Source organism: Gobius niger (assembly GCF_951799975.1).
Source record: "Gobius niger genome assembly, chromosome: 17".
Taxonomy (NCBI): domain Eukaryota; kingdom Metazoa; phylum Chordata; class Actinopteri; order Gobiiformes; family Gobiidae; genus Gobius; species Gobius niger.
In genome coordinates, this window is record NC_136868.1 from 10,620,717 (window position 1) to 10,644,906 (window position 24,190).

General features: G+C 41.1%; 1 protein-coding gene across 1 annotated transcript in view; it reads right to left on the reverse strand.

Annotated features, from left to right (window-relative positions):
* The window catches only part of slc9a7 (solute carrier family 9 member 7), a 53,609-nt gene that overhangs the window by 15,239 nt on the left and 14,180 nt on the right, over positions 1–24,190 (reverse strand). Inside the window, exons 10-14 of the mRNA XM_079574911.1 lie at positions 23,008–23,121; positions 22,205–22,316; positions 21,253–21,406; positions 6,375–6,438; positions 2,791–2,867 (exon numbers count right to left, since the gene is read on the reverse strand). Coding sequence (XP_079431037.1) covers positions 2,791–2,867; positions 6,375–6,438; positions 21,253–21,406; positions 22,205–22,316; positions 23,008–23,121 — 521 coding nt within the window. The remainder of the gene's footprint in view (positions 1–2,790; positions 2,868–6,374; positions 6,439–21,252; positions 21,407–22,204; positions 22,317–23,007; positions 23,122–24,190) is intronic.

Sequence of the window (24,190 nt, forward strand, 5' to 3'; positions counted from 1 at the left end):
ATTTGGATGTACAATATTCCTCTTTCCCTTTGTCTTTTCTGTCAGCGTAGCATATCTCTCAATGAGTAAAAATCCGCAACATGCTACGACACCTGCAGTGGCGCCTAAGTAAGTAAGTAATGCCCCTAGAGGTCTAGGGGCATTACTTACTTCTGCTTTAAAGTAGTTTTGGAGAATGGGAGAAGGTTTCTCCCCCCCCCCCTCTGGCTGCTTCAAAGATGATCATATATGATATATGCATCGTTTCCATAGATGCCGACTGTATCAATATTGATAATAATGTAAACAACCCAGTCTAAATGTGTATGTTTTTTGCTTAGGAAAGGGAAACTCTTGGATGCACAAACAAATCCGTACTTCTGCAGTAGACTTCCGATGTTTACCCAACAAACCATCCATGTTCTCATGTCCATATCATCTCGCCGTGGCTTTCACAGCAGATGTCCATCCCTGTTTATCTGAACCGTCTTTGGGAATAAAGCGCTCACAGCCTCGATGTCTTACAAGTGTCACTGGGGAAAGCCTCTTCACTGTAAAAACACAGCTGGCCTTCTCCAAAACAAGCCACAATCAGCCTCCCGGGGAGACGGTTGTTACGAGGGGAGGAAGAGGCAGCGACAGCGCAGCCAGTTGCTGTGGTTCACAAGGGACAGGGTCAAAAACACAGAAAAGGGAGAGTGATTTGAAACAGGCTTTGTCTTTTCTTTAGGCAAGGCAAGGCAACTTTATTTATACCGCGCATTTCGTACACAAGGCAACTCAATGCGCCTTTAACCAGGAAATAGGACGGGTTTTTTTCGGGTTTTGTTTTTTGATTTGAAGTCACTGGCTGAAAACTTGGAATTAAAAAAAGTCAAATAAGATGTCATAAAATACTTCATAAAAACTACAGGTTCTGAATAATGAGCAATTTTTGATTATTGAACTGCATAAACAATTGAACTATGCTTAAAGGAACAGGCCGCTGTTTTTACATACTGAGATATGTTTTTACCTGAGGTTAGACGAGTTGACGCGTACCTGTCTGGTCTTTACACTTGCGCTCAGTCACGTGAAAAGACCAAAGATGTTGCTAGCATTTAGCCTCTCCTCCTCTCCTCTATGGACCCAAACGGGGGTGAACTGGAAGTGACCAAGCTCTTCCACGTTTCCCCTATTTAAATACGGTTGCGTGAGCAGTTACACGATCCAAATATAGTCACACAAAATTAAACATGTCGATTTTCTAAGCTGATAAAAAGGGACACTATAGACCCTTTCGCTGCTTACATCATCAGTGACATCAGCTGGAAGCAGGAAGTGATCGAGAGAAATAAGATTAAACTAAAACTAGCGATTATAAGACTAAAACTAGAACTAAAAATGTGGTCCTGTTGTGGCTTAAGGTGCCAGAACAAGAGGAATGACATTGGAGACGATAAAATAAGGTTTATCTGATATTTCCAACAACGGTTAGACATTTGTTTATCGTTACTATGACAACAGCTACAATGGAAATAGATAGGAATATGGTTTCCCGCCTCCAGCCTAGCCCGGAATCTTTACAAACAATTAAAGCGGATAAAAAGGGGTACTATATTGTAGGGCCTAATACCACCTAAGGAGCACATCGACATCCGTGCAGTAATATCGTTACTTTACTGCGCAGATGGCGAAGTGCTCCTAAGATGTTATTACGCCTTACAATATAGTACCCCTTTTTATCCCTTTGGAAAATTGACATGTTAAACTATGTTAGACTTTGTGTAGCTATACTTGGATCGTGTAACTACTCACACAGCCATGTTCATATAGGAAGAGCTTGGTCACTTCAAACGTCACCCCCGTTTGGGTCCATAGAGGAGAGGAGGAGAGGCTAAATGCTAACAGCATCTTTGGTCTTTTTGCATGACTGAGCAGAAAGACCAGACGGGTGCGCATCAACTCATCTAAGTTCAGGTAAGAAATGGTAAATGGACTCAACTTATATAACGCTTTTCTACCTTAATCAGGCCCAAAATGCTTTACAGTGAGGAACCAGTCACCCCTTCACGCGCTCATTCATAAACTAATGTACGCAGACACTGGAGGCAGGTAGGGTGAAGTGTCTTGCCCAAGGATGCAACGACAGTAAGCAACGCCACTGTCACGCCATATCTCAGTATGCAAAACAGTGGCCTATTCCTTTAATATGTTGAATCAATTTGCTTTTATGTATGACTAAAATAAAGACAGTGCAACTTATCAAGTGAAAAGATGACTCAAAATAAAAAAATAAATATATAAATCACCAAACAGATGACACTAACAGGTCCCGAGGTACTTTTTGAGGGCGGCAAATTGGCTGAAATCAGTAAACGTGAACTTTCCAGCCTTTATAAAAGCAAACACACTTCAAAGAGCTTTTCTCAACTCGTGGAGCGCCTTAAGCAGGTGGTTTATTTGCTCATCATTGTCAATACAAGACACGTAGGTCAATGCAGTGTGAAGAGCAGCAAACGTGGTGCTTTTTTTTTTGTATTGTTGGTGAAAGACAGGAGTTTAGCTGCACGGACTGAAGGAGGAGACTATGATTCCTCTGCCTTGCGTGTCTCGGTGTGCGTTGACCTTAAGACTTTAAATGTCTCAGGGCCTTGGCTTGTGAAGAGCAACATGCAGTTTTATAATGTCAGTGTCATAGTTGTGGGCAAAGGACGGGGACAGCGGAGGGACTTAAAACAGACCTGGGAAATGGGAAATCTTCCTTTGCCTTCTGCAACGGAGCAGGTCAACGTGATTGTGAGGATTGTTTTATAATAACAGGAAGGATACTTGTGGTCGAAGGTGTACCACAGTCTGAAGAACCAGGCGCTTTCTTGTTTGGTCCTGCTCTGGTCCTGGGAGCCGTCCTGCAAACACACAAGGGGGAATTATTAATGCAGGGGTTCAGATGATCTTTCATCAGTCAGGGAAAATTTAACTTGTTATTGCTCCTTGATATGCGATCATAGTCCCCCCTGAGTCGGTGTGTCTTATTGTCAGTTTCTAAGCAGGAATATAGATGCTCTTTAGAAAGATAAACATCATGTGGATACACCCTGTTGATACTTGAATAACAGCCTGTGTCCCATGTGAAAACAACCAATACAGAGGCTATTATTATAATGGGGGTGCTGTTACAATGGTGAGTGACCCTATTGTTTGTCCGAGTGGTTTAATCAGCTGAGGGCACACTGGCACAAGAAGAATCTGTGAAAAAAGACAATTGGTTTGATTGTGGGCCTTATTTTACTATGGACCTCTTTATTGTGACGCACTTTAATTCAATACAATGCAATGCTATTTGTGTAGCCCTTCATAGTCACAGTCGCTTCAAATACCTTTCCACAAAGAGTAAATCAAAGTCGATTCTAATGCATCAAGAGTGCATTTAAAACGTTTTGTCTAATTCTATGTAATTAAAGCAAATAGCAAAGGCAATCAGAGTCGCATAAAACATCTAGCGGTCTTAATTTAGACAGCCAGTGCTAAATCTATTCTCAGAGGGCAAAAGCCATTGACTTTTTAGGCTCAAAAACAGCTTTAAACAAACTTTAAACCTTAGTTTAACCTCTTAACCCCTCTTAAAGGGATGTTTCAGGATCTTTGGAAAACTAGGAAATGAGGCCCTATGTCAGAGTGTTGTTGATTTTTGGAGATTTTTTTTTTTTTTAATTCATGCAGTCCTTTTGTTTGAAGAGTTTAGTGGTGCTAGGCTAGTGCTAGGCTAGGCATGTCTATGGTAACTAGTAGCCTGCATTAAAAACCTCTTCAAAATCATGGGGTCGTCCTCCAAGCATTGCCATATCTGATTTGTAGAAAAGCTCCTCTGTGAATTCCACGTGTAGTAATGGCGGCCGCAGGTAAACAAACTACTGTAGATCCGGTAAGCTAGCAGATCACTCCGCCACTGTGTAGCTTACAACCAGGAAGCTGATGCTGCTCAAATATAAGTTCTTTTAAATGCAAAATGGTTATATTAAAAAAAATATACAGTAACACAGACATTTATATGGGTAGTCTGGTGTTATAAGTGATTTGCCTCAGCTGTTTTTAATGCAGGCTACTAGTTACCATAGACATGCGCTAGCCTAGCATTAGCCTAGCACCACTAAACTCTTCAGACAAAAGGACTGCATGAATAAAATAAAAAAATAAAAAAAAATGAAATCAACAACACTCTGGATAACTAGGATATGAGGCCCTACATCAAAAATGAATATATCCCTTAAATATCCCTTTAATAAAGCGCATTTTCCCTATTCGGCTAAATGCTTCTCGTCGAGTTTACAGCCTATAGGCCAGTGTGATGCCTCATTTGAAAGCTAAGACCTACAAAACTCATCTTAGATTTTTCCTCTCATTGTTGCTTCATTGTCACGTTTTTGATGCTGTTTTGCTGTGTTTTTTGACAAGGTTTTTTTGGTCACTTTTGTTAAAGCTCTTTGCTTTTTGTCACATACTTGTTGCTTTTTCCACTTTTTCTTTATGTGGCCAAAAACTGAGGTTTGGGGTTAGGGTTTTTCCCATCAATGCATTTTTATCTTCCCTGATGGCACCGGCATATTCCAAGATGTCACTGCCAGGATTCATCGAGCTCACGTTGTGAAAAAGTGGTTCAGAGACAATAATACAAAAACACAATAATAACACTTGCTACTTGCTTTGGGTTACAGCTCTCAAAAAGTGCATGTTATTGACCATTTTCTCTTCTTGCACACATATAAGACAGCACATAGAGATACCAAAGACTCTCTAATACTAAGTACTTTTTGCAATGTCCCTTTGATTCGTTTTACTTTGTCAGAAACTTGGGACACAGATGGCTACAATCTTGTGAGAGTAAACTATTTAAAAGTTCGGACACGTTTTTGGCTTACGCACCTTTAAAGTTTGGCAAAATTCCCAACGCACAACAAAGAACAAGCTCTGAATGGTCTCTCTCTTAAGTGCCCAGAACTCACTACAAGTCATTTTAAAAGGTAAAACTGCCGTCTTCGTGTCACCCGTGAGTTAGGTACAAATCTATCGCTACCCCGAAGTTGCCCTGCCCCAGTGGACTCGTTCGCCCTCAGACTGCAGCGGAGTATTTCATTTTTACGGCCGACACGGAGATGAAGAGGGCTCCCAAACTTTTAACAAGACGAACTCTGGTGCTTACAGTTTATGGCTGCGCAGTAAGCAGAAACCTTTAGCACACTTTAACCAAAGAAGCCGATATACTTACACAGAGTGAATCTTTACAAAGCAAAAAGGCAATATAGAAAAAAGTCACATTTTCTTGAAATAAGTTTATTTGACCTCGATTAGAGTAACTAAGGATTCTGTCCAAGAAAGGTTTTTTTCAATAAATTAACCTCTTAACCCTCGCATTAACCAAGCGCATTTTCTCCAGTTCAGCTTTATCCAAAAGCTTCTTGAAGACCTAATCTGAAAGCTAAGACCTACAAATCCGAGACTATTTTTGTGACATTTTGGACACATTTCTGTTGCTTTCTTTGTCATAATAATAATAATAATAATAATAACAACAATGCAATGGTTTTATATAGCGCTTTTCTGGACAAAGTAAAGTAGTTTTACATTGCATTATTCATTCACTCCATACTTGGTGGTGGTAAGCTACTATTGTAGCCACAGCTGCCCTGGGGTAGACTGACGGAAGCGAGGCATCCAGTCTGCGCCATCAGTCCCTCCGACCACCACCAACCACCCACTCACTACATTCACCCCAGGCTTCCTGGTGTTCCCAAACGGTCTCCCATCCTAGTACCGACCAGGCCCTTCCCTGCTTAGCTTCCAAGGCCTGACAGGATCGGGCAGAGCAAAGGCAATATGGCCACAAGTCATGTGACGCTTGTTTTTGCCATGTTTTCAGTGCTTATTCATTGTTTTTTTGTCTTTTTGTTGTTGTTTTTTTGTTATATTTTGTTCACTTTTTTGCGTCATGTTTTCGTTGCTTTTTTTCTTTTTCTTTTTTACAGCCTACAGCCCGGTGCAGTGCCTCATTAGAATGCTAAGACTTTGCAGTTTCTGTGTAAAATAAAATATGTGTAAGATCTGTGTGAATAAAACACAACTTACAGGTGCCGATTAAGAAAAAAAACATGTTTAAATTAAAGAGATTCTAATTTTGAGAGCCATGACGTCCTCCCAAAGTTTGAGTATTTTGGAGGTGGACCCTGCAGGTTTTATTGGACGCTTTATTTATATCTTTTCCCATCTATCCTATTCCTATCCCTCTCTCCCTCCATCAATCACGACTTCACCCGAACAACAAAAAGCCCCACAGGAGAGGAGACAGTTTGATGCGTTGAAAACCTCGACTGAATTATAAATCTATTTGACAGCTGATGTGTAAAAGTTGCAGTTCTTACCCCTTGCAAAACTTGAAAGCTGTCTCCGGTTGGCTGGAAGTCTTGATCCGGATCCATGCCGACCCTACAACACAAGATTAAAGAAACATCCCATTAAATATTTAAAAACAGAACAGGTTTCTGGGCCAATTTGCAGTGTCATTCATCCTTTTTATTTCTTAATATAACTCTCTTGGCTTCAATGATTTTCCTCTAACCCAGAAATCGAGAGGTTATTTGCGACGCCTGCACCTGCTGAGTCGAGATTGACCTCTTTGCGGCTGGTTCACATGTCGCAGCTGCTAAAACATCAAAAGGCCTGATTGAAAAAGCCGAGCAACGCTGCAAACTCACGCTCAGCACAACATTCATGGGCATAAAGAAAGTCAGAACGAGATAACGAGAGTCCATAGAAGTGTAAGATTTTTAAATGTCCCCAGAATTGAAGCACAGATTGATAGAGCACCATCGGCAAGCTTAAATGATATAGTGCATGGTGATACAGGACAACACTGAGGACATTAATTACAGTGAAACATCTTAAAAACCTGGCATTTTACTTTCAATTTACTCACACTCTCAGCAGTACCTCTCTTCATAATCATGCCTTCTTTAAAGAGGGACTATACAACTTCCTGGCAGTGAAAAAGTGGCAAAATTGGACAGTAATTGAAATCGTACTTGATTGATAACCTGCAATTTGTCATGTAACAGCAAGATAGCAAGAACCTAAATGTAAAGCAGGCAAATGCACTCGCTCTCAGGATTAAATTGGATTATTGATGTTTTAAAGTGACACATTTTAAAGCCACACTACGGAACAATCCAGGTTATATATCACTATATACGTCAGGAGTAGGGCTGGGTAATGTTAAACGATGCCAGTATGGTATTGAAAAAAGTTTAGGTACTACTGGTATCAAAAGAATAAAAGTATCAAAAGGAGCTACTAAAAAAAAAAAAGTAATAGAGACCGAGATTTTATGTTGGTCGTCTGTTGGTCCAGGGACAGCATTAAAGGAAGTGAACTGGTTGTTTCAGCTCAAATAAATGACACAAATGTAAAAGAAATAGTCTTTTATGGAATTAATAAACATATTTATCGGTCAGTTTTCTGGTTCTGGATGGCAAATATTTTAGTAGGTATTGAAAAAAAGTATAGAGTTCGGGAAAATCCACTGCTTCCATGGAGATAGACCATGTTTGTGGCTGTTAGCATTTCCCATAGATTAATGGTGCGTTCCACTTGATCTCGGAAGTCGGAATTTCCGAGCTCCGACTTGGAAATTTCAACTTGAACGCACACTCGGGACAGAAGGAGCAGTTGCGCCCGACGTGACATGTAACGCATGTAAAGCTTCAATAAACCGCGTTATTTGGCAGATGTTTCCCAAATAAATTTGTAAGACGTCAACGTGAAGCATTACTGCTCTGTTGCTAGTGTCTTATTAACGGTAAAAAACAAAGTCACGTCAACCTCCGATGTTTCCGACCTGGACATTAGAACAGTATAAAAAATTAAGGGGAAAAAAGCCGTGGAACAACTCTGTTAGCTGTTGAGCCACTACTGGTAAATGCACCTAACACACTTGTTCAGGTATCAGTATCGTAAAGTTTTGTTAAAAGGACCAGGCCACCGTTCTTACAAACTGAGATATGTTCTTACCTGAGCTTAGACGAGTTGATGCGTACCTGTCTGGTCTTTGTGAGTGCCCTCAGTCACGCAAAACTACTAAATATGTTGTAAGCATTTGGCCTCTCCCAATGTATTCCTATAGCTCTAAACGGGGGTGGAGTTGGAAGCTGCCACGCTCTTCCACGGGCAGGTACGCATCAACTGGTGAGGGTGGAAAGTGTGTGGGTTTTAGAAGGGTGTAGGACTGTGTGAGTGAGTGCATGGGTGAATGTGCAGAATAGATGTTGAGGATTGATGCTTTGCTGAGTGGTGTGTGGCGTGTAGTCGGGTCTGGTCCAGTTGGGGACAGAGAATGGAAATGAGCTTGAGCTATAATCCTGCATTGTACTATACTGTACTTTGTGTAAATGCAATGTCCCTCTTAAATAAATAAATACAAATACAAACTCGTCTAAGCTCAGGTAAGAACTTATCTCAGTATGGAAAAACGGTGGCATATTCCTTTAAAATACTATTATTGAAAAAAATTTAACAGTGCTCAGCCCATAGTCCAACAAATACTGATCACGGAAGCGAAAACAAACATTTTTCTTCTGTCAGCTAGACACAGACCGTGCTACTTTTGCAGTGGGTTATGAAGAACCTAATGTATTTTAACATTATAATTAGCACCTGTAGTCAAAGTAAAGCAGCAACATCTCCATGGAGACGAGCTGGCGACGCAAGGTTACAAGTCCGGCCTGCGGAGAGGCGAGCCTGCTCACAATGAACACGGAGGCTTTTTAGAGGCTATTTTTCACCAGTACAAACACCCGGAAATCATCAAGGCTTGTAATCTTTTTGTATTTACTGGGCTTCAAAGTTTGGATGAGTGCTCACATAGTCCTGAAACATCAAAAACAACCTTTGTTCTTAACGCATTGATTTGATTGAGGACCGTTTTCATGTTCTGTTTGAAGATTGTTGACGTTATTCATTCCACAATGTCCCTCTGTGCCGGTACATTTCTTCCTTGTACGGACCATTACAGCTTAGTCATGACCACGAACATACTGTATATACACCTTAGTACCCGGTTTCGGAAAGAGCCCCGTAAGCATTGGTTCTAAAAGCAGCGTGACATACAACATGGATCATTTCAGGTGTGACCTCTGAACCTGTAAGAGCCATTTCCTCCAGCAGGAAATGAATCTGTAATGCACGGGGAATCTACAGCGTCACGGGACAGAGATGTGTGTCCTTTACTAGATTGGAAACACATGCCTCTTACGTAAGGACAAGAAGAGGTTCAGAAGTGTCCAAATATGTTTTTAAAAGGAGACCGAATTAACATTACCCAACCTTTACCAACGAGTCTTTTCTGGTATTTTTTGAAGCACAGAGATAATAACAACAGCCTTTCATGTTCTGTTTAGCAGTGATGCTCAGACTGTTCAGGCAGGCGGCTTAACCTGCACTGAATCAAGATATCTGGACAATCAAAGGTAGAGTGACCAGACGTCCCAGTTTAGCCAGGACAGTCCTAGTTTTAAGCCCTCTGGCCCATGTTGCAGTGAATTTCTCCAAAATCATTGATTTGTCCCAGTTTTATACAAGCTCAGTCCCAGGTGTTTCACTAGTGCTGTGCCAAAAGCAGCTTTTTGAGTGGTCCATTTAATTGACACTAGATTTTTACAAACATGAAGTATGACCATACAACCCGGGTGAAAAGTCACAATTTGACTCCCCCATAAACCCCCCATTGTGTCCCAGTTTTTACTGTTGAAAATCTACATCTTGCCCAGGGACTAGCTTCAGAGCTCAAACTTACAGAAATGATGATTAATGTGCATTGTTATGTTCAAATAAACCACATGTGTCAAGGTCAAGAGGAGCATGAATTCCTGAGCATGTCAACAACAACAAAAATAGTCTCCAGCCCTTTCCTGTGTGGAGTTATGGATTTTTAAAGAAATAACCAGTTTGCTCACTCCAGCCACTAGGGGGCAGCTTAAATTAAATAAAGGAAAGAATTCCACACGTGTCCAGCAGAGGGCACTGACATAATAAGAGCAAATAGCATATTATAGAGCTGACCAGTGCAGGACACCACGCTCTGAGACGGGGACAAGCCCAGGAGGCGGTGCACCGTTTCAGATGATCAGAGGAGACAGAGGGCAGCTACAGTTTCTCCATCCTCCAAGGTCATGCGGGTGGAGTGAAGGACAACGAGATCATCGACCCGGCCGAGGACAGGAACTTCTACATCACCGTGGACACAACCTGATCATCAAGCAGGCGCGTCTGTCCCACACGGCCAACTACACCTGTGTGGCCAAGCGCAAGAGCTCCACCGCCGTGGTCATCGTCTACGGATTTCCCATCAACCAGTGCTCCTCCTGTGACCAAAACAGTGAAGATGGCGGCCGCGACACAACCATCTTTCACCAAAGAAAAAAAAAAAAAAAAAGAGTGGTGCGCACTGAATGGGTGCTGCTGCCGGATGCTCTCTCATCGAATGCAATTTCTCCATCTGTGAGATCAATAAAGTAATATCTTATCTTATCTTATCTTAAATGGTCTGCCCCAGGGTGGCTGTGGCTACAACAGTAACTTACTGCCATCAGTGTGGAGTGAAATAAAAAAATAAAATAAAAAAATAAAAAAAATCTGGTCACTCTAATACGGGCTAAAAGAAGGAAAAACAAAACAAAAATAGACTGATTTGGGGTTTTCACTCCATTAAGCCTCAACTCAAGAAGAGAATATAATTGCAATAAAAATGTAAGTGAGGCTGAACATGATAATTAGACAAAAACAGCATTTCTTAGCAAGAGCCTCACACTACATTAAGTTGATTGTTTGACTGATTTAGCGTGTGCTGTATCCTGTGCCGCACTTAGATCGGATTGATTGGTTTCCATAAAAAGCATGAAAATCGTTACCAGCACATCCAGGAGCGTTTTGAGAGAAGACTAAAATACCAAACTAATACAATGTCACAGAAAACAAAGATAGAAATACACAACTGCAAAACCAATACAGGAACCACGTGTTTGTAGAGGTCAGCAAGTTTTACATGTAAGCCCCTTTTGAGACGGGATGTTTTGTTCGTAGTGGACATTAGTGCCCAAAACATGCCCAGTAAACTAATCCTCCAGCAAGGTAATCCAAAACATGATCCCCTTTGAGAACACCAAAGCCCACAAACACACACATGCATTTGAGACCGTTCAAATTCAGATTTCGATCCGATTGTGAGCCAATAAACAAAACAGATTATACACAATAAACACTAGATACATGAGGGTTGTATTAAGCATTGTCCCTCCTTTTCCACAACTATTTTGGCTTTAAGAATATCTTTGTTAAACTGAACCCGCTTCAGTCAAACCCTGAGTTCATAAAAGTGCCGTCGTGAATCCCGCTGGTGTCGATTACAGTGGAGGCGGATTAGGCCGAAGCAGAATTTAAAAGGGTGCGTTTAATTCTTATAAACCCCAGACTCTAATCCGGCTGGATAAAGGCCAAGGCGACAAGTGAAGCCTGTCGTGGTTCAGTAAGAAACGGCCCATAGTAGAAATACGTGACAAAAACTGAATGCAGTGACCATGTTTGTCGTATATAACTGCAGCCCTAGTTTTAGTATTTCTTCTCGTGCCCTGTGATTTTTAAAGGTAATGTTTCCAGCATAGAAATAAAAGGGTTTAAAAAGGGCATCAGAAAAACAATTGAACTGGGATTGCTATAAACTACATGTAGTATAAAGCTTTTTGTATCATTTCAAAGCTCACAACCTCCAGATTTTAGTCTGCACTGGCACTTAGAAATGTAGAAATAGGAAAAGTAACTCCTTGATGTTAATGTTTGAAGAGGAGTTAGCTCGACTAAAAGTGTTGGGCTCATTTGGTTTCCTGATCGAAATAATCGGCTGGAGAATGAAAAAAAAAAAATAGTTAACATGAAAAAATTTGACATTGTGTTAATATTATCCCTCATATCTGGGGAAGGAGTGAGGTCACTTTTATGAAATACATATCCTCACTCTAAAGGAAAATGCATCCATTTAAAGGAACAGGCCACCGTTTTTTCCATGCCGTGATATGTTCTTACCTGAGCATAGACGAGTTGATACAGACCTGTCTGGTCTTTCTGCCCGTGGAAGAGCTTGGTCGATTCTAACTTCACCCCTGTTTGGAGCTATAGGAATACATTCGGAGAGGCCAAATGCTCTTTTGCCTTTTTGTGGGACTGAGAGCACGCACAAAGACCAGACAGGTACGCTTCAACTCGTCTAAGCTCAGGTAAGAACATATCTCAGTATGGAAAAATGATGGCCTGTTCCTTTAAATTCAACACCTCTCCTGTCCTGTCCTTTTTGTAACGTTTTTTTTTTATAAAGTGTAGAGTAAATCACACCAAGGAAAAACCAAAGTGACCAAGGCTAACTCTGATAACCTTTTTGGTAAATGGTCTCAACTTTTATAGGGCTTTTCCACCTACATCAGGCACTCAAAGCGCTTTACAGCAAAGAACCACTCACCCATTCACGCTCACGTTCATGCACCAATGTGCACAGACACTGGAGGCATGGAGGGTGAAGTGTTTTGCCCAAGGACACGACGACAGTGTGCACCTTTCATCCGGTGGGATTCAAACCCCCGACCTTCAGATCATGAGACGACCCACTCTACCAGCTGTGCCACTGTCGTCCTTTTAATTTTGTTCTATTTGACGGATTTAGAGCTCAATGTAGATCAAACTTTGAGCACTGTCTCCGTCAAATATAACATAACTTTGCAACAAATTTGGTTTCTTTTTGTAGGAAAAATACAGAGCCATCCAGTCGGGTACAGGCTCTATTAATAACAACATTGGCTCTATCTTTGAGGAGTGTGGGGTCCGTGAGGCGATCAGAGAAAGCTGAAAAAACAAAGACACACTGAGGGGGAGGATGAGAGAAGGGGGCTGATCCGAGATTATGAGACGGATCGTTGGCTGGAGGAGGTCCCAGACGAGCACAGGCCTAACGAATGTTTCCTGAGCGATAAGAACTACTCCCCCATTAAGACTTTTACTCACTGACCTTTCATGGTAATGCTACAACATCTCGGCTACTGTTCGACAAAATCTACCAAGGAATGAAGAATCCTGGGATACGCGTTACACTTCAGGGATTTATGGAAGACCACAACCACAGGGCCCCATCTGTGGGAGTGTTTTATAGTCAAATCCATGTTTAGACCTTAGTATAAGTCTTCCCTTCCCTCTGGTTTGGTCTTATATTAAACTGGTTATAAAACATGGCAGGTTTGGTTTGTTGGGATGATTTTGGTCTGGTACAATACCTCTTTTTTTCACAAAACAACATGGCGATACAGGACTGATTCGATTCGTAATTTGAATATGCTACTTTTCAACCCGAATAAACTGATAATTCAAACAAAGGTGGAGCTTTCAACCAAATATTCATCTGTCCATCCAAACATATGGTCAAACCCACTGTTTCAGCTAAAGTGATGGAGCAGCACTCTGGCTTTAATAAAAGATGATCTCAGGTTCAATCCCCAGGTGTAGTTTTGCATGTTCTCCCTGTTCCTGTGTAGGTATCCTTCCCGTGCTCCAGTTTCCCCTACCATAAAAAAACATGTACAATACAGGTAGGTTCCCTTCTGCCAATATGCAATAATATGCACGATGACATCAAAATCATTCATCCATTTTTTGTTCCGCTTTATCCGGGGCCGGGTCGCGGAGGCAGCAGTCTAAGCAAAGATGCCCTGACTTCCTGATCCACCTCCTCCAGCTGTTCTAGGGGGAGCCCGAGGCGACATCAGGCCAGCTCGGAGACACAGTCCCACCAGCGTGTCCTGGGTCTTCCACGAGGCCTCCTCTCAATAGGACATGCCTGGAGCACTTCCCGAGGAAGGTGGCCTGGAGTCATCTGGAACAGATGCCCAAGCCCCCTCAGCTGGCTCCTCTCAACGTGAAGGAGCAGCGACTCTACTCCGAGCTCCTCCCGGGTAACTGAGCTCCTCACCCGATCTCGAAGGGTGCGCCCAGCCACCCTGCGAAGGAAACTCATTTTGGCAGCTTGTATCCGCGATCTTGTCCTTTCGGTCATTACCCAAACCTCATGATCATAGGTGAGGGTGGGAACGTAGACTGACCAGTAAATCGAGAGCTTTGCCCTGTGACTCAGCTCCCTCTTCACCACAACAGTCCGATACAGCAACGCCGAACCGATCCGTCTGTCGATCTCAAGCTCCATCTATCAATCACTCATGAACAAGACTCCGTTATGATTATCATTCAATAATGTTCATTCTCCAGATAAAGAAAGTCCTGGTTAATAACTTGGTTTTGAGATCTCCTGCATTTAGATCTGAGCACAACAGTACTTGCCCAGACTTAAAGGTGCATTATGCAACTTTGTATGCGGAAAAAACATTGATATTTGTGCATATTTGACCTTGTCGTGACACAGTGGCTGTCTGAGTGGTCGGCATGGCACCTTTACTTTCAAAAACGGTGGTCTCTAAAATGCCCCAGGCTCAATTGTTTTGTAGGTATTCTGGTGAGAGGGTCCGTCAGCAGTGAAAACCTTTCAAACAATTGATCCTGGAGCATTTAGGTTTTGGTGGGAATCTACAAACTTGAAAACTACTGGCTCCGTACGTTTTCTGTTTTCTTATTACAACCGTGCCGTTTTAAAATTAGCTTTTGTAAATCTAATACTGTGCAGCCTTTCGAGCACATGCAGCCCAGTAAACCAATTTAGACACACTTTCTTTGCGTTTCTCGCCTTTCTCGTTTTCTGGTCACGTCCCAAATCACTGTCGGCGGCTTCACACCGACACAGACAGTGATTTCTCATCCCGCACCACAGCGGCGTTCACGACTGAGCCTTTCGACAAACAAACAACAGGAGAAACAACAGAACCCACACCTTCCATGTCCAATTTATTTTAGTCTGACAAGTTCAAACCCTCTCCCACAGGTGCACCGAAAAGCCCTCATCCCAGTCACCAGGAAAAGAAGTAAAAATGAACCACAGCAACCCCCTGCACCACACCACTTACTGTCATCGGCAAATACAGCACCTTGAGTAGCTCCACGGTCCATACAGCCAATGTTGGTACTTAAATCTGCCGAATCAATGAAAAATATTGAGACACAACAATGTTAATGTAGTGTTCAATAAGATTAACAGTATTTTCTATGACAGCGCTGCATCAGGATACATAAAATGCCACTGCACAATCAAATTAGAATGGTCCATATGTCCATTCTTCATATTATGGTAATTCATCTGTTTAAAATCATAAACCTAAAGTATTATTTCTTCTTTGGAAGTCTTTTGGGTTCACAGTGGGGATTAGAGCCAGATAACAGACCACTCAGAGCGAAAAACATTAATTGGCAGCAGAGAGGGTCAAATATGATCCAGCGTTATTCTGGGACAAGCACTAATCCCGGGACATGGCGGAGGCTCATGAAACAGACTGCGCAACATGTGGTGACGACTTTTCTGCTATTAGTGCAAACATAATTCAACTTGTTCAACAGTTCTTCGTTTTCTTTCTGGTCATAAATGTGGCCCAAAGTTTGACATTGCTTTGCACGGATCAGTGGTTCTCAAACCATTCCCATCAACCACCTCATAAAATATATGACTGGACTGAACCAGGAATAAAAAGGGTTTGATCAGGAGTGCCTAAAGTGGGGCCCGCAATTCTGTTCGCCCACCAGAGAGTGACCTACTTTTGCGCTGCGTGTGCGCCATTCATTCTCATTGGTAAATATGGATGCAGTACACTTTTTGACCACCAGAGTCAACTTGGGGGCGCTGTTTCACTCCTTTTGGAAACACTGTTGTGGTGTTTTGGTATTTATTAATCATAGTGTTGTAGCATCAACTTTCAGTTTTCCAAGTTTTCTTGCAAAGATTGTTAACATTGACGACAGTATATGTTAAAAATTGACTTATAAAAGAATTGATGCTAAGGCCAAGACATCATTGGTAAATAAGTGCCACATCTTTAACAATCTATTCAATTAAAAATGCTTGTCGAGAGAAAAATATGTTCTTTCGTTTGCACCAAATAAACTACCCTCATTCATTGGTGTTGATTTTGTACTGTTTACCCAGGGTCCTGAGAAGGGAGGGGGCTGAAGTTATATAGAACCATGTGGTACGAGCACAACAAGACGGTTTAGGGCCCAGAGGTTCATGCTGCACCCCTAATTTATCTAAATTCCAACTTAAACTAATAGAGATTTTAAAATGTAAATGCTTCCATTGCCCAGGCTTTCCAGGATGTGCAGAGAGTATAAAGCACACTATAGACGATGTATTTTCACAGCGATTGCCAACATATACATTGTTTCTCAGTTATGCTGAGTTATGTAAGCCCCTATAGACACTCATCAAGTCGGTGATGAAAACCAGTGGGCCTTGTCACAAACATCAGATGCTTATTATCTCAGCACAAGCCTTCTATCACGCACTAATTCACCCGCAGCTTTCTCCTGAGCCACTTACTCTTCATTTCAGTCAGGAAGATGGCAACTGGTGTGATGTCAAAATGAAGACAAATCACCCTTAATAGGCAGAAAGTATATTATGAAGGGAAAAGGAGGGAGAGCCTTTGTGTAGCGCAGGTACCCTGTAGGCTGACAGAAGCGCAAAGAGGCGAGGGATATTTTAAGATCTAGATCAAAAGGCGAATTCTTTACAAAAGCACCAAGATGTCAAGGCAAACTAGCTTCCTCCTAGTGATTTGCAAACTTATTTTACATAGGCTTTAAGTCTAATAACATTCTCTAAAGCAGGGATCTCCAACCAGTAGCTCGCCAAAGGCTTTCTACATCTCTATACCCATGATAACTCAAATTTTAGATGCACTTTTTGGTTTGTTCTGAAAGTGTTGAACACAGTCTGCAAACAGTTGGGTCAATATTGGAAAGTATAAGGACTAAACTCAAGCCATTTTCTTTGAAATATAATCTTGGCTACTAATTCTCCAGGGTGAAGTCCAGCTAAGTCGCATTTTACACAAGTGTTTTAAGCAGCTCTCCGACATTCCTGTTGTGTAAAAGTAGCTCGCTGGGTAAAAAAGGTTGGAGACCCCGGCTCTAAAGCAGCCTTTTCAAGAAAGGGTTGGCACATAGGCTGGATGTGTCAACCATTGAATGCTATTATTATTGCTCCACTATTGGCTCCTCCCCATGTATTTATAACATTTACTCGTTTATAGAGCTTTAAAGGGACTATACAGAGTTTAAGAATGTTAAAATTATGTGTTTTCCTCCCCCTACATGTTCCAGCCATGTCCTAATGTGTAGAATGAGCTCAGCCCTGTTCACCACAACTGCCTCTAAAATCCTGCACTGTCACTGAAAAAGGTGTTGATTCAGGTCCGAAGTGCCGTCATGCACGAGCTTAATATTGAAGGTGCAGTTACACATATTACCTGAGTATAAAATGACGAACTTGCATCTAGCCCCTTTAAAACAAAATAACTGCAAACTGTGAATATATTTTGAATATATATATATGGTGTGTTTAATTAATGTGCATCAACAAAAACAAAACTGTAAAGGCAAACACTTTCTCTAACTGTAAAGTCACTGTACAACAAAAGATTGTTAAACATCCAAATTATTTATACCGTATTTGGATTGAGCTACTAAAACAGCAAAAATCCGTAGGTGGGCTCTGTTCTTAGCACATTAATACAGTAAGATCTTCCTCTGAGCAGAGAGCTAAAAAAAAAAAAAAATTCTTAAAGAAAATCGATTTTTAAATCAAATCGATTTTTCCCCGCTCTACTAGTTTATAGTTTTTACTTCTTCCCACTCCTTTGTCAAGTTTGAAAATAAATATGTGAATATGCACATTATTTGAATATATATTGTTATATTGTGTATATGTTGCAACTGCAAATGCTGCACATAATCGTGCAAATGAGTGTGAATTTGTCATGTATCTGGAACTCAAAGTAAATAATCAAAACATTATCTATCCACTGGTACTGAACATGAACAGTATTAAAAAAGAACCATGATTAAACTAAACCAAGTCTGTAAAGCAAGATAACTCGAGTATAAACCCGACGAGTATGACAAGTAGATTTGAACAGACTCAGGCTTTATTTAAAGGCAAACTCCGTAACAGTCGGGATTATGTTGCCAACAATACAAAACAAGCTCCTAATGATCAGCTAGACACAGAAAACACTATTTTTGCAGTAGGTAATCAAAGAATGGATTTGGATGAGGACCTGACCTATTTAAATCTCATATTTGGCCTTTAGTCCAAATCTCCAGCAGTTACATTCAGGTCTTGTTAGAGGTAAGAGGCTCCCGTTTGTTTGTTTGTTTGTTTGTTCAACAACAGAAATATCAGTAAAATAATAATAATGTGTTTTATTATATTTACTGGGTGAAATGTTACGCGGTGTGGCTTTAAGTGAACTGACTCCAGGATATTGCACTGTTCTAGTCACTCTGAAAAGCCTTGTGAACATTGATGAATTTTGACACAAGAAATCTCAACTGTTCTCCCTGGAGCTCCTGCTTTTCCCATTAAAAACATGTACAATAGGACCACCGCTGATCCCAGGATGAATGAGAGTGAGTTTGTGAGTTTGTAAGTGCAATGGGAACTCGCCCATGCGTACAGCGGGCCTCATGCGTGTTTAAGGACACGCATGAGTCTCGTGTGTGTCGTCGCCCTGACCAGTCGAAACATGTTGGCTAAATATTAATAAAGGCTTATAAATATTCATTTTAGAGTGCCAGGGTTTGTAGCCTTTTTTGCAGATTTGATCCCTAATCCCGAGAGCGCCCTTCACCCATGTTTAAAAAAAAAAAACTCCAACACAGAGAGCAACCAACCTTTATTCTGAACTAAATTGGATCCAGAAATAATACCTGAACCAGACCGAATGCTGGGCCTGATAAACAACATTTCCATTTTAACTCCCTCAAGAGTACATTATGACTCCGCTGCATCACCTTGCGTACAACAGTTTGCAAACCTGTGGCTGTGAGGATCAAATAATATGTGTAAATTTATGCATGTTGTATACAGAGCTCCACAATGCATTTCGCCTCATATCCGCCCGGTTACCATAGCGCTGAGTACAAGAGGAGATTTTTGGCAAAGCTCGTCACCCAAAACACAATAGCTCTCGCTCGGGACTAAGAGGCATTACTCATATTAAACAGATCGGCCTGCAACACACACACACGCACACTTGGGCACGACATAATCCTCTTTATCAAATGGGAGCAATGAATTATGGTCCGCAGGCAACAAAACGGACCAATGCGCAGAGTACAGTGAGCGGCTCAAGCTAAAAAAGCTCAGTCAAAGTTAATATGGGACTCTGCTGATAAATGTTTGTTTGGGGGGGGTGTGAGGAGATCTAGAGCAACAGGGAGCAGCTTAAGTGGAGGAGGGATGGAGGGACTTTGGAGGAGAGCTATGGCCCCATCTACTGGACAACTGCTCCTGTAGTTTTGCAGTAGTAATGATAAAAGGAGGAGTGAGGTGTGATGCAGGGCTCAACTCTAACAGCACATGCATCAGATTTTTATAATGATTACTATGTTCGATTGGTTTCATATGCCTAAACCTCTTAACTGAGTGCATTTTCTCCTATTCAGCTTTACTCAAATCTAAAAGCTTACAGTCGATAGGCCAGAGTAACGCCTCATTTGAAAACCTACAAAACTGATGGTAACTTTTTTGTGACTGTGTTTTTTATCACATTTTTTATGGTATTTGATTGCGTTTACCTCCTTGTTGCTATTTTGTTACTGTCGCTTTTCCGGCAGGTTTTTGATGCTCTTTTGCTGCTTCTTCGTACGGTTTTGGTCACTATTTTGTCGGCCTTTTCCTGTTGATTTTTTTGCTTTGTCAACACAGCAATACTAAGTAACTTGTTTACCTTAATAAATCATTTTCGTAGTCCCTCTAGAGGTAATACAAGTGTTAGCGGGATGATTGGAGGGTCTTTCATCTCCCCCTGGTGTCTCTGGCCATAAAATCACAATTGCAACTTGATTTCCACCGGACCGGAGCCACCAATACACACTAATGAAGAATGAAGAAGAAGCTAACAGGCTAACGGGCAAAGCTAACTGCGGGCTAGTGCCAATTGAACAGTATTTACAGCCAAGTCTGAGTGAAAAAATATATTTTCATTATGTAATTGGATGTACAATATCCCTCTCTCCCTTCACCTTTTCTGTCAGTGTAGTATTTACTCTCACGGACAATTGATGAGTAAAAAAATGGCAACTTGCTACGACACCTGCAGTTGCGCTTGTGGCCTCTAGGGGCAAGAGTTACTTAGTGCTTTTGAAGGTGTGTTTTTGTCGATGCGTTATTGTGATTTTCGCCCCGTTTTTGTCGTGTTTTCCTCTTCTTTAAATAGCTTTTTTCGTCCCGTTTTTAGTTGCTTATTCATCACCCCTTTGGTCACAACAGAAAAGTGACGAAAACTCAACAAAAAAGTGATAAAAAAAGTGATGAACAAGCAAAAACAAAGCCACAAATGCGCAACAGAAGAGTAACAGAAAAGTGCAATAAATGTGACGAAAGAGCAACAAATAAACAAATGAAAAGAAATGTAAAAATAGTGACGTTTAGATGAGTTTTGTAGGTCTTAGCTTTCAAATAAGGCGTTACACTGGCCTAAAGGCAGTAGGCTTTTGGATTTGGGTAAAGCTGAGCCGGAGAAAATGCACTTGGTTATCAAGATCAATAACTATTAGTGACTCTAAAATAATATATTTATGGACTGATAGCTGCCTTATAATATATCTATTATATATCTCTCATATTATATCCAAGATGGCGCCGAGGAAGGTTGCCATGGTGGTCCACACTTAGATCCGCTGCTATCACTTTAACACTTTAACACTTTATACACTTACACAATATGTAAATCCAATGCTGTTCCATGTCAACTATGTCCTCTTACCATTTTACTTCTCATTCTTTGATTTACTTCTTGTTTTTTAATCTTATTTATTTAATATTCTTCATGCATGCCCCTATAGCCCTACCGTTATAAGTCCGGTCCGGTTAAAATTCCTAGTTTGTGATCCTGTTTACAAACAATGGCAATAAAAACTATTCTGATTCTGGTATGTTGGTATACTTGGCTTTTGTCTCACATTATTGCTGCATCTACTTAACAAGTAGCCCGAATTCTACTGTATATTTTGCTTGTTATCTCTATTGAAAGTATTCTCAGTAAGCATTACCTGATATGGAGCCAGGAGAGCATGGGCGTGGTCCCTCCTCCAAAGACCCACACAGTGAAGAAGACGATGAGCAGAGTTGTACTGAACATCATCTGCCGAGCGTAGGTCGCCGTGTCCCTGATGGCCAGAGCGAACGCCATGGCCCCGCGCAAACCTGCCACAAGAAGTCAGTTATTACAGAGTAGTGGCCAAAAATCACCAGCATGGGGCCAGAATGCTGGGGATGGCATATTTTTTTCTAGCCTGGTAAACCGCACCCACTTCTTTTCTGCGCAAGAGAAGGTCGGTCTGGACATACACGGTAAACAAGTGGCTGAGGCCGAACCAATCACGACCGTCACAGAGAATTGACAAGGTTACGTCACTCGCTGCGCCGCTGTGTTGTAGTTCAATCAACAGTGACACGTGCAGAAGTTATTAGCCAAAACTAAGCATGGATCAAGGAGTCGCTCGTCAGTTTATATTCAGTTCATATTTTGTGAATTGGACACAGCTGACGTCACATCTGCTAATTGTTGATTGGTTTATTTCACTGACAATCTGTGCGCGTTAGGCCCGCCCGTTCCAGACTAGCTTCCCTGCGTGGAATGGACAGGGAGTAGTATGGCAAAGCCAGGCAATCGATACCATATCACAAGAATCCACAATATATGGCAACATCGCTTAAGTCTTCATCGGACTGAGATCGACACATGTTTTTGCAAACTCAGCCAAAAAATACACTGAATTTACACATTTGTAAAAGTAACATAACATTCCTACTTTAGTTAAATTTTAGTCTTGCTGTGGTGCAAATTTCTAACAATTTGTGTTTAAGGAGAATGGAACATGTCGTGTTGGTTTAGTGCAATATCGTTAATTGCACAGCGGTATCGTATATCGTTACATATAGTGATATAGCTACAGTATATTCAAAATCACATAAAAGTCAGGAAGCTTTGACTTATTTTACCTGCAAACATCATCATGTGCTGAAAGTTTCCTGAGATCTTGTGTTGTCGTCCGAGGTTTAGGAGGAAGGAGAGCGGGTAAATATTCAAGGCTCGACCGATGAATATGGCGATCTGATGCACAGGTTAAGAACGTTTGTAACATCTCATTGCAACATAGCTCGTTATAGTAGAGTTTACGGTAGAGTATTTATCTTATTTTATTTTTATGTATTTTTTGACAGGGACAATGCATTTCATAATTGAGACATTTGAAAATTAGTTTGAGAAAACATAAATCGCTAAGCGTTCAAAGCTTAACAATTCATACTTCTGACGAATATTGCAGTGATGGTAGCAGATTGGCTTCTTGTCCATAATCTTTATAGTTTGATTGTATAATGACCTGATGTGTTTAGTGCAGCGGTTCTCAACCTTTTGGAGCCGCGACCCCATTATAACAGGTAAAGGGGTTCATGACCCCCCGCCCGGGTCACAACGTGAGAAATAGGAACATTAGCCGACATAATTCTTAAAAAACAATGAAAATAAAACATGGCTGAAATAAAAGTAATCAAACTATAGAATATTGAATTGCAAACACATGCTACAATAAAACATTAGATTATATGCTAATGAAAACATGTATATATTTTATCTAAATGATCTGGCGACCACCACCCAAATTTGTCTCGCGACCCCCAGGTTGAGAACCACTGGTTTAGAGGATGGGGGAGCGGCCTGGGCCCATGTTGTCATGCAGTATGATATATAGTAGAGGAACTCTATTAAAGTACGTCTATAGTAGGGTTGATTGAAAGGATACAAAAGCTCCAATGATGAAGATTGGGCTGAAGATGTGGTTCTGGAAGGTGAACAGAGCCAGTCCCATGTACGAGAAGATGAAGTTCTCAGCCAAGAAATGGAGGACCTCAAACAGCTGCAGGAAGAGAAGATGTCGATACTCTAACAGGTCATGAACTCAAATGCACACTGTTATTTTAGAAAGTCACTGAAGAAAACACTAAGAGAACTAAAACAGCCATTACAGAGCACTTTGAAACGCGGTACACTATTTTTCCCACTTTCTACAGATTAATCTGCCCCCTGTCCCGAAGACTGCACCCCCCGTTTGGAGAAAGTGGCGGGACGTCCTGAGACAGCCAGATTAAGGCCACAGCAGGCGGGTCACTACAGCCATCTGGCACTGGGGACAAGCACCTTATGATGATAGTGACATGGTTTTCCAAAAAGTAGGAACCTTTTGTTGGCCCAGTTCTGATTTAGAGCTGTAAATGTAACTTTTATATATTTCCACTTTGAGCAGCAGTGGAAAAGAAATCATTCTACGTACGAGATACAACTGGTTTAGATGTATGTGGTTCAGTATTAAATATTTCTGGTATAATCTCATTTAGCATTCTTGGTTCAGTCCTTGTTTCGTCTTAACCTCTTAACTCCCACCTGAACCGAGTACATCTTCTCCAGTTCAGCTTTACCCAAATCTAAAAGCTTCTCGACCTGAGCTTACAGCCTATAGGCCGGTCTAATGGCTCATTTGAAAGCTAAGACTTGCAAAACTGATAAGATTCTTCCTCGTGTTGTCATCAGTTTTCTGTCGTATTTTTGTTGCTTTTTTGCTACGTTTTTGTTGCTTTGTTCAAGACCTTTTTGTTACATTATCGTCACATTTTTGTCACTTTTTTATCTCGGTTTTGTCACTTTTTAATCTTGGTTTTGTCACTTTTTAATCTCGGTTTTGTCACTTTGGTCAAGAGGCTTTTAGATTTGGATTAAACCAAACTGAAGAAAATGTGTGTTTTGGTATTTTTTGCCTTTTGATGTTTTTTCTATTGCTTATTCAACCTCACTTGTGCCTAATTCGTGTTGTTTTTTTGTTGTGTTTTTGTCATATGTTTTGATGTTTTTTCCAAGAAGCTTTTAGATTTAGATAGATTAGATTCAGGTGAATTTAGCCCCGGTTTATTCCTGACTTAGTCCTACTTGAA